Here is a 12,021-nt window from a genome sequence, read left to right on the forward strand (position 1 = left end):
AAACACGGAAATGTCAGTAAATATTCAAGACGTGTTGATCATCTGCTAAAACAAACCAGCATTCAGATTAAAATCACAAGAAAGACTAACACATCTGCAAAGAATTGAAAGATAACCTATCTATAAAGTATAAAAGAAAATTTATGACCTAGTTCTCTTATGACACATCTCTCTCAATCAAGAATGTTTTAAATTTAATACCTGTATTGAACAACAAATAGTGTCATAGTCTTTCAGAAACATGAAGGCATAAAAAAAATTGAAAAAGGTTGAATGCAAATCTACTACTTCACTGTTTATAACTCTAGACTCATAACAACTACACCATGATGATCTGATGGGATGTTGGACTTTATGCAGTAACTTAGATCTCATGAAAGTTTCGGCCTACACCATGATGATCTGATGGGATGTTGGACTTTATGCAGTAACTTAGATCTCATGAAAGTTTCGGCTGCTGATATGATTATGTGAAACTTGTTTAACCAATTCATACGAATAATGACGTGTTTTTATAAATCTTCTATGTGCTCTTTCCAGTTAAGTAAAAAAAAAAAATCAATGGTAGCAGAACAATACAAACAATTCTTGATTTATGGTACGTCTTTAACCACGAATATGTCATTTTTTCTAATTTTACTATGGCAAATGTACCAATACCGACGCGTCTTCGAGAGATTCTCGTGTGCTGGTGGTCTGGCACAGCATCTTTTCATCAAATATATCAAATGAGCTACCATTTTAATTCCTCTACCAAAATAGCTACCTATCTTCTTTAATTAAAGACTAACTCCTGAAACTTATTTTTAGAGTTTCTAAAAATAAACTTATGTTGTTGAGATATTTTGATGAACAATGTCGAATACACCGATGGAAAAAAATTGCAACACCAAGAATGAGTTGTGTCACATAAACGAAAGTTTGTAGGTGTGTTTCTACATCTGGAAGAAGATGTCTATTCACATTTTTCTCCCGTCGCATAATTGTGATGCTAGTAGCACCACTATGAGGATGCAAAACAGGTTAGCTTCAAATAGATGCTGTAACAGTTGTGAGCTTTAGTTACATTTGAGATTGGACATGGTGAGCAGATATTAGTCATGAATGCCTTTAAGGTAACAAAGACACTATTATTAAACCTCACTGATTTTGAACAAAGTTGTGGAATAGGACTATGAGAAGCTGGATTCCTTCTGTGATATTCCAAAAAGAGTGTAGCCACTGCACATGAATACTGGCAGCGGTGGTCACGAGAACATATGGTTGCAAGAAGACAGGCTTCAGACGGCTCCATACCACTGCCGAGAGGGAAGATCATTGTGTTCAGCATGTGGCTCTGGCGCATCATACTGCATCTTCAGCAACCTGACCTGCACTTTGCACCACAGTGACACAACGAACTGTTACAAATTGGTTACTTCAAGGACAGATGCCCTGTAGTTTGCATTCCACTGACCTCAAACCACCTCCATTTGTGTCTTCAATTATATCAAGTAAGAAAACATTGGAGGGAAGACTGGCGATCGTTTGTGTTTTCTGATGAAAGCTGGTTCTACCTTGGTCCCAGTGATGGCCGTGTGTTGGTTAGAAGGAGGCCAGTTGAGGGTGTGCAACCAACCTGTCTGTGTGCTAGGCACACTGGACCTACACCTGGAGTTATGGTCTAGAGTACGATTTCGTATGACAGCAGGATCACTGTCGTGATTATCCCATGCACCTTGACTTCAAATTTGCATGTCAGTCTAATTATTTGATGGGTTCTGCTGCCATTCATGAATAAAGTTCTAGAAGGTGTTATCCAATGGGATAACGCTCGGCGACATACCGCTGTTGTAACCCAACATGCTCTACACGGTGTTGACATGTAGCTTTGGCCTGCTGGATCACCAGGCCTGTCTCCAATTGAACATGTATGAGACATCATCGGACGAGAACTCCATTGTCATCCACAAAAAGTATTAACCATCACTGTTTTGACCGACCAAGTGCAACATTCATGGAACTCATTCCCATAAACTGACATCTGGTACCTGTACAACACAATGTATGCACATTTGCTACTTGTATTCAAGATACTGGCGGTTACACCGATTATTAATGTACTAGCATTTCACATTTGCAGTGGGTTTTCTTGTGCTTAGATTAATCTATGATCTTGCGATGTTAATCACTAAATATGTTAGCCATACAAGTATTTTCCTGATATGTCATTACTCTGCACTAATTATTTTTTGGTATTGCGATTTTTCTCACTCACTGTATACACATTAAACGAATTCAGTGCCAGCTGACTTCAGCTTGTTTCTTGTTTATAAATCAGAAGGTTCTCTCACATTTGTTGTTGTTGATTTATTTGGAAAAATAGCTGGTACAATTTTTTCAGCAAGTTTCTGAATTAATTCGTGCAATGTTTTATCTCTCTCTTATCCACAGCTCAATCCACATTATTGCAGAAGTTTACACATTTATAAACAACATAACTTCGAGATGAAGATACCTCACAATAAAGAAAAAGTGTAACGTCCAGTCCTCTCTAGTTGAGGTGAACGTTATTGTTTTGGAATGTCATGTTTGCCTCACGTTTAGTGAACCATACATACTAGATAGTCGATGGACAGCTCTTTCTATGTGCCATACAGCTTTTATTGTTAATATGATATCACATATGCAGGAAGTCTTGTGAAATCACAAAACAACTATACATGAGTGTTACAATTAAAATAATGCTGGGCCTGCAGCGCCCTTGGGGAATTTCCTTGTTTTTAATGTGTCTTTCGATATTACAATCAGCCAGTAACTTGGCTGATAACTTGAGAAGATTTCATCTACAACATTCAGTGTGAATTCAAACTTGTGTGAAACATTATTATTAGAGTTATGTTTTGTGGAAGTGTGCTTATTTGCCCACATGGTTCTCCAATAGGTGAATGGCCACTGTACTATTGGAAAAGTCCTTCAGTTAATGACTTCTCATTTCAGTAGATGTAGAGTAGCTGTGGCAGTGAACTTTGAGTACAATGTAAAGGCAGTCATTTCCGTTTAAACATCTTGTAGAATTAGTTCTGATTCAATTTAATAAAACAATATAGATGATTTATGGGGCAACCTTAAAATAGTAGTGACTGTTCTTTTTAATTGTCCATTTGTGTCTTTATAATGAAACTATAAATGCTACAAATTTAGTTAATGATTTATATAAGTTCAATAATTTTTGGAATTGCTCTAGACCTGCAACAGATTAAATATCACGACCTTGAAGAACGTCTAGACTATAGCGTTTCAAACATTGACAAATTATCAGTTCAAAACAACCAGTTGTTTTATTTCTTAAATGTAAAGACGTCGAGAAATAAGTTTCTAAGCCTGTTATGATTTCATCTTGCAAGACGTCAAATTTAGCTGTAAAATACAAAGATATTATTCTGCTAGCCAAATCTGCTTTCTCTTTCTTTTGTGATTCTTTTGGATATGGTAGTGTTGACGTGACGTATTTTGCTTGCGCTCTGTTGGATAAATGCTACCAGGAGTCTTATCGTTTCGTGTTGGTATTCTAAGTATTTTGGCCTTTGCCACTGTTTGGATAAAACTAACGCCAGTAGTAGTGAGTCTGATTATATCTTCGACATAGCTACATCGAGAATCGGAAGTTGCATCGATAGTGCGCATCGATACCTGCTGACATCACTCGCAATGAAGTAGTTGACGTAACGTAAAGGGGCCAAGCTGAGTTTGCGTGGTCGTGTCAGCTCGACAGGCGGGGGATAACTGAAAACTTTGTTACTGTTTTTGTTTTTTAAGATTTTTTCTGGAGTTCAAATGGCGGCTGTTGTGCAAAGGGTGTCGGCGTTGTTTTGTGGACAATTGAACAGAGGAGCTGTTGTTACCTCCAGAATAAATCCACGATCTTTCTATACGTACAGCCCCGAACCCTCACAACCTCTTCAACGCGATCCGAAGTGGTGTTCACCCGAGGAAGCAGTGCAATGCATCAAATCTTGTAAGTTCTCTTGCAATTTTTTGAAAGTTTTTTCTTTTGTTTATTGGTTGCTGATAGTAACTTTATCAGTAGTGTGTCATTTTTACGTATTATTCCCTGCAATTGCGGGCTTTTCTTTTACTTTTGGAATATACATTTCATGATTTTGTTGCACATGCTATTTTCTAAAACGAGGAGGAGAAAAACCAAGAGCAGTTGTTGCGGTTGTGGTGGTGGTAGTGGTAGAATAATATCTTTTAATCATTGTTTTGTCTAAACAAAATAGTGAATATAATTCTGTTTTCAGATCGAAGTCCGTAGTTGTTTGATGGGTCTCTGGGTATTATGTTTATGACGATAGTATGTAAAAGTACTGACTACTTATGTGCTTTAGTTGTTAACCTAAAAGTGGCCATCTTTAAATGACTGTTTCAGATGTAGACGGTTGTGTTGACATTACCCATTCAGTTACAGAAATATCAGTGCGATATCTAGTTCAAGACCAGTTCATGTCAGTTGACGCTAATAACATAACTCTAACTTCTACAGAGATGAACTGTGGCTTGTATTGACGTAATTAGTTCATACATTGTGTGTGCAGCCGTCTATTGATAAACAATTGTGAGATTAATCGTCAGCTGCCTCGTAAAGAACTGTTACACTAGATAGTGATGTAACGAAACCATGTACAGCATGGAGGATGATTGGTGATACAGAAACCAGGGTTTATGGCTGTTCACCCTCCATCAGGGACTACTTTTTGCTACGAGAATTCAGAAACATGTGCTTTTGGATCTCCGAATGTGTTGCTGTTTCGATAATTACTTTTATATAGTAATTGTTTAAAGGAGGCTTGAGAGAATTAATTGAAAAACTTTCAACATTTCTCCGCATCGCCACTTCGTCATTTTTATACAGGTATTTTCCGTCACGGCTGAGGCACTGGCGAGTCATAGATATAGCATTGTCATTGAGCAGTTTGACATCAGGGCAGCGCTGCTTGAAAAACTCAGAAAATTGTGATTATTCCTGAAGACCGGCTACAGTATTTCAGTTCTCTCGTAACACATATTTCATCGCTGATATCCTGTTATTTGACCACTACTGTCTTCTTGTCGTTGGTTTCTCTTACGTGCAGTTTGTCAGATCAACAAAACGGTGGTGGTGATTTTTACGCTCTCATCGTCACACGAGGGCAACGCCTTGGCGCAGTCATAACCGTTTATGTATTTGCCACTACGCAGTTCCCTTCCTCTGCTTCATCCTTAGGTCTTCTGTATTTCCTAAGAAGCTTTAATGCATTGGGACTTTTAATAACTAAAGTCTTTTTCGTGCTGCCAAGTATAAATAGTTTCATGTACTATCCCTAATATCATTTCTTTTATATTTACGCAAAATGTCTTGACGATTTGTCTCCACGCCTACGGTTTCATTAACTGGTGTTTTTCCTGTTGCGTAGCTTTACCACACGAGAATATGCTTCAGTTAATGAGTAGTGCTCTGAAGTGTGGGGACCGTTATTAGGAAGGGTTAATTTTTTGAGAACCAAAGAAGAACAGTGCATTTCATCACTATTAACACTGTTAAAATTACTTGGCAGTTGACACTTAAGCTGCTGGAACTGGTTTCCTTCAGAGCGCCCGTCACGCTTGAACCGTTTGCCGTTGCCAAACTGTCACAGTTGGTCTGTTCACTTCCAGTTCCTTGTCCGGCTTTCGTTCTTGACGTGTTTGGATCCACATTTCTGGCTCCGATCCTTTTATTTTGTTGTTCATCACACGCCTAAAAAACAAACGACGCTAACGAAAATACACGTTTGCACTAACCAGGCAGTATTGGATCCTTCCACACAAGACGCGATTCATCATCACATTCACTTAAAATCACAGGGAAATACGGAAGCGTCCGATCCCGCCCGTCTGCTTTGACCCATGACGTCACAAATATAGGGGAAACGACCATAAACCACGATTCCAGTATGGCGCATATGAAGTCTTTACGTACACATTATGAGGACGAAAATACATCGAAAAATACACACACACACACACACACACACTCTCACTTTCCACAAAAAGCCTAATGACACTAACGGGACAAGCGCGGGAAATGGGGTGTTTTTAGGTGGAGACAAACTAAATATAAACAAATTTAGACACCCACCCGCATACAAAACCACACAAAACGACGAAAAAACCATCACAAAACTCCCCAAATACCACTAAACACAATATCATCTGGAATCGGACACTTCCCTTGGCCTACATAGCTCAAAAACATCTCCCGATACCAATATCAACATACACAGCCACACATTGGGATCTAACACTTCCCTTGACCTGCACACTGTTAATTTTATCCGTCATATCTATTCCTGAACAAAACCAACAACCGATTAATTTTACTAAAATTACCACACGATGTACAGCGAACAACACTAAATTGACCTTCACACAAAATCGTTAACTCACTGAAACGAATTCCACTACAAACACAGCCGACACTAACAATTCTGGATAATGAGCAAAAGCAAACGGCCCATTACAAATGGTTCAAATGGCTCTGAGCACTGTGGGCCTTAACATCTGTGGTCATCAGTCCGCTAGAACTTAGAACTACTTAAACCTAACTAACCTAAGGACATCACACATATCCATGCCCGAGGCAGGATTCGAACCTGCGACCGTAGTGGTCGTGCAGTTCCGGACTGAGCGCCTAGAACCGCTCGGCCACCGCGGCCGGCCAGCCCATTACACCACACAAACGAAAACCCTGAACATACCACCAGAGTGCACAACAAACCACAACACGACGACATCTACAAACACGCCACACTCACAAACCAAACTCCGCGCCGTCATGACGTCACACACAACTCTTACGTCACGGGTCAAAGCCGTCGCGTGGGATCGGACGCTTCTGTCGACCCAATCACGGAGATGGACTTAAAATTAAATAAGCTTCGCTCGACAATGCGAATTGTTGAAGCTGCAATTCATCGTTGCAACTGTTTGCCTGAGTCATTAATATAACGTACAATTGCAGCAGAGTGGCGTGGCGCATGGTTAGCACATAAACCAGACGGTTTCGAATCTTATCAAATACAGCGAAATTTTTCTTATTTGTAAATTGATCAAAATATTTTGTTTTCAATTAATGGTTTCACTTTTTTATTTTGAATACTTTGGCAATTTTCGTTATATCGATTTTATTTCCTCTTATATTTTTTCCTGTAATTTTTTCTTCGTGTGGTATCTGCCTATGTCGCTGACAAGCAGCAACCAAGTGCCAAACAGGACCTCATCGGTTGATAACGCGGCAGCTAAGCTGAGGATAGTTTCAGGTAACCATGAGCGAGAAATTAGTTCGCTTCCAGCTCTGAAACTGATTTTTTTCTGCCTTGAGTTTGCTCGTAGAGATAAGCTTTAATCGCCGTGAACAAAGCGATCGTGATTTTTATTTCTACGGCAGATTGTTGACCGCCGTTTTCACAGGTACATTGCACATCACGAGGTTGTGGTTAGGATAGGACTAAGACACGAGTTTAAATTCAGGGCTACGAAACTCGTTGCCTGCCACAGAGTAGTCATTGGCCACTTAAAATCGGCTGCCGACAGTGCTCCTTGCATTTCCGTCATACGTCGCGGCGACCGCTCTCGACATTGCTCCGCGTTACACAAACAGCATTTCTGGAGTGACCCACCGTGTTAGTGCATCTCCTATCACGGAGCGGTAGCCTGCAGTCTATGTGGCAACACTACAGCGGCAAGTGATGCACGTCAACTGTCAAGTAGTTATAATCGGACTGTAGGTTTTGTAGTAAGCGCCCAGACGTCACAGGTTTGCTCATAAAACTCCAGTGGTAGGCGCTGTCTCGGGTATGTTCGTAATGAATTTGTCTGTGAGGTATCATTAATTTAAGTATACCTTCCAAACATTTTGTTTAATTTTCTACATCTACATCTACATTGATACTCCGCAAGCCACCCAACGGTGTGTGGCGGAGGGCACTTTACGTGCCACTGTCATTACCTCCCTTTCCTGTTCCAGTCGCGTATGGTTCGCGGGAAGAACGACTGTCTGAAAGCCTCTGTGCGCGCTCTAATCTCTCTAATTTTACATTCGTGATCTCCTCGGGAGGTATAAGTAGGGGGAAGCAATATATTCGATACCTCATCCAGAAACGCACCCTCTCGAAACCTGGCGAGCAAGCTACACCGCGATGCAGAGCGCCTCTCTTGCAGAGTCTGCCACTTGAGTTTATTAAACATCTCCGTAACGCTATCACGGTTACCAAATAACCCGGTGACAAAACGCGCCGCTCTTCTTTGGATCTTCTCTATCTCCTCCGTCAACCCGACCTGGTACGGATCCCACACTGATGAGCAATACTCAAGTATAGGTCGAACGAGTGTTTTGTAAGCCACCTCCTTTGTTGATGGACTACATTTTCTAAGCACTCTCCCAATGAATCTCAACCTGGTACCCGCCTTACCAACAATTAATTTTATATGATCATTCCACTTCAAATCGTTCCGTACGCACACTCCCAGATATTTTACAGAAGTAACTGCTACCAGTGTTTGTCCCGCTATCATATAATCATACAATAAAGGATCCTTCTTTCTATGTATTCGCAATACATAACATTTGTCTATGTTAAGGGTCAGTTGCCACTCCCTACACCAAGTGCCTATCCACTGCAGATCTTCCTGTATTTCGCTACAATTTTCTAATGCAGCAACTTCTCTGTATACTACAGCATCATCCGCGGAAAGCCGCATGGAACTTCCGACACTATCTACTAGGTCATTTATGTATATTGTGAAAAGCAATGGTCCCATAACACTCCCCTGTGGCACGCCAGAGGTTACTTTAACGTCTGTAGACGTCTCTCCATTGATAACAACATGCTGTGTTCTGTTTGCTAAAAACTCTTCAATCCAGCCACACAGCTGGTCTGATATTCCGTAGGCTCTTAATTTGTTTATCAGGCGACAGTGCGGAACTGTATCGAACGCCTTCCGGAAGTCAAGGAAAATGGCATCTACCTGGGAGCCTGTATCTAATATTTTCTGGGTCTCATGAACAAATAAGGCGAGTTGGGTCTCACACGATCGCTGTTTCCGGAATCCATGTTGATTCCTACATAGTAGATTCTGGGTTTCCAGAAATGACATGATACGCGAGCAAAAAACATGTTCTAAAATTCTACAAGAGATCGACGTAAGAGATATAGGTCTATAGTTTTGCGCATCTGCTCGACGACCCTTCTTGAAGACTGGGACTATCTGTGCTCTTTTCCAATCATTTGGAACCCTCCGTTCCTCTAGAGACTTGCGGTACACGGCTGTTAGAAGGGGGGCAAGTTCTTTCGCGTACTCTGTGTAGAATCGAATTGGTATCCCGTCAGGTCCAGTGGACTTTCCTCTATTGAGTGATTCCAGTTGCTTTTCTATTCCTTGGACACTTATTTCGATGTCAGCCATTTTTTCGTTTGTGCGAGGATTTAGAGAAGGAACTGCAGTGCGGTCTTCCTCTGTGAAACAGCTTTGGAAAAAGGTGTTTAGTATTTCAGCTTTACGCGTGTCATCCTCTATTTCAATGCCATCATCATCCCGTAGTGTCTGGATATGCTGTTTCGAGCCACTTACTGATTTAACGTAAGACCAGAACTTCCTAGGATTTTCTGTCAAGTCGGTACATAGAATTTTACTTTCGAATTCAATGAACGCTTCACGCATAGCCCTCCTTACGCTAACTTTGACATTTGTTGTAAAACAAGTTTGCCTTATAATTTAATTGCAGGTTTATTCGAGAAATTCCTAGAGCGTTAATTAGAAGAGTTAGAGTATTACTTCCGCCTACAAATCTTCCGAAAACACTGACGACAAAATTAGCGCTCAATTGATAGTATTCTAGCTGAGTAGGTAGTTCTTCCTGCAGACCATTCGCGAATGGAACTGTGCCAGAATTCGGGTTTACACTGGTTTACAACTAAATCTTTACCTGCCATCTGTAGGAACTGAATGAATTCCTAGACATTTAAGAGTTTGGATATGCTAAAAAGCAACACTGCCGTATCCAATTGGATGCGGAACCAATCAAGTAATTGTAATCCTTCGACAGTTTAGTTACAGTGGTTCTCAAGCTTTCTGAGCTTCGGCCACATTAAAAAGGCCGCAAATAATTGTGGGTGCACTGTATACACATTGCTGAAGAATATTTTACAACAGTCAATATAGAAAATGAATACTGTGATAAAATAACAATTTAGTCATTTTATTGAATTGCGCATGCAGACTACAGAAAATACAACTTGTATTAATAAAAAATACATTATCACAATATGAACAAATAATTTTTGTATAACAAATGTGAGATTCATGAAGCATGATTGTTACCCAAATGCGACGGCAGATTGCCCTGTTGCCTTACCCTGCCAAGACGAAAGGCAAGAGAAACTGTTAAGTGAAACGTATTGAAATAAAATAATGCATTAAAACTAACGATTACTTCAAATTATAGAGAAAAGCAGTAATGCAATTCAAATGAAACGTACCTTACATCCACTCTTTCAAGTGTTTATGAGAAACATGAGCCTGATGTGTTTTCACGATTTCTTCAATGTTTGGAGATATATTTCAAAGACAAACCTTTTCCTCGTCAATACATTGAAGAGTTCCTCTCGTTTTACATTTAATTGTGGCGAGAGCAGAAAATCCTAATTCACATAAATATGACAGAAAATTGAACTAAGACGTTCAAAGCCTTTTTATATGTCGGTACTTATTCTTCTTTTATAGAAATCGAAAAAGCTTCGAGAGACAGTTCCTTATGCTTAATCACCAGTCCACAATCGGTAGATGCTGCTGCCAGTTTTTTTTTCTGTTTATGTTAATCCAAAATCAAATCCAGTCGTACTGTTCAGTGTCGAGGGATGGAAAATATGAACTCAGTTTCTCTTCTAAACTTATTAAATGATCTACTTCTGTTGGAAGTATTTCATTTAGGCACGTGCTCTTAATCAACGGGAACATTTCCAAATTACCGTGAACAGCTTTTCTTTTCCATATTTGTGGTTTTCTGTGAAACGATTTAATTTTGTCGGTGGATGTGAGGATATGTTCTTCTTTCCCTTGCATGCTAGTGTTCAAAATATTGAATTGCTGAAATATATCGGCCAAATACTGCAATCTGGCAATCCAAAATTCACTCCGAAGAGGTTGCAAAAACGTAAATCATTTATTCCTTCGAAAAACAAGAGTAGTTCATGCCGTGGCTCATGCACACGGGTAAGTACTTTCTCCCTCGATAACCACCTGATTCCTGTGTGTAAAAGCAATCATCTGTGTTCTGACTCAGTATCGATACAGAGTTTTTCGAATAAATGGTTTTTGACATGTTTTGTTTTAATAAATTTTACCATCTGAACAACCTGCTCTAAGAATTCTCTCAATTTTTCTCCCAATGTTTTTGCTGGTAAGGCCTCCCTATGCAGAAAACGGTGAGTTACGATAATATCCTCAATTTTATTTATTTTTTTACAAAAGAAATAATGCACATAACACAGCCGACCGTTGAAAGGACACTATCTGTACAAATTCCTACACACGACTTCGAAGTGGCAGCCACTTATTAAAATAATCATTTAAAATGTTGAAAATGTCGTCACCTTCAGTAGACACTCTTAATTCTTTGCAAAAAAAAGCTGATTTACTATTTGATTTTGATTAATGAAACGGAAAAATGCTAAGGGCTGCGATTGGTTGCTAATATCTGTTGATTCATCAGCATGCAATGCAAAGTTTGTGCTACATTTTATTACTGCACACATTTTCTCAATATCATTCGACATTTCATATCGTATCATTCGACAAAGGAATCTTATGTTCGTAGTTGCTTCATTTCCTAGCATCGTCTTGACCATTTTTTTTTTTTTTTTTTTTTTTTTTTTTTTTTTTTTTTTTTTTTTTTTTTTTTTTTTTGCAAGCAGGCAAAGTGACGCACCTATAACATTGAGCCCTCATACTCTTTGCTGTTAG

The 12,021-nt window shown here is 39.5% G+C and overlaps 1 protein-coding gene across 1 annotated transcript in view; it reads left to right on the forward strand.

The window, feature by feature from the left end:
* The first annotated feature begins 3,684 nt into the window (after positions 1–3,684).
* The window catches only part of LOC126475202 (4-hydroxybutyrate coenzyme A transferase), a 148,499-nt gene continuing 140,162 nt past the window's right edge, over positions 3,685–12,021 (forward strand). Inside the window, exon 1 of the mRNA XM_050102853.1 lies at positions 3,685–3,997. Within this exon, the coding sequence (XP_049958810.1) occupies positions 3,817–3,997 (181 nt within the window). The 5' untranslated portion in view covers positions 3,685–3,816. The remainder of the gene's footprint in view (positions 3,998–12,021) is intronic.

Source organism: Schistocerca serialis, chromosome 4 (assembly GCF_023864345.2).
Source record: "Schistocerca serialis cubense isolate TAMUIC-IGC-003099 chromosome 4, iqSchSeri2.2, whole genome shotgun sequence".
Lineage (NCBI taxonomy): Eukaryota > Metazoa > Arthropoda > Insecta > Orthoptera > Acrididae > Schistocerca > Schistocerca serialis.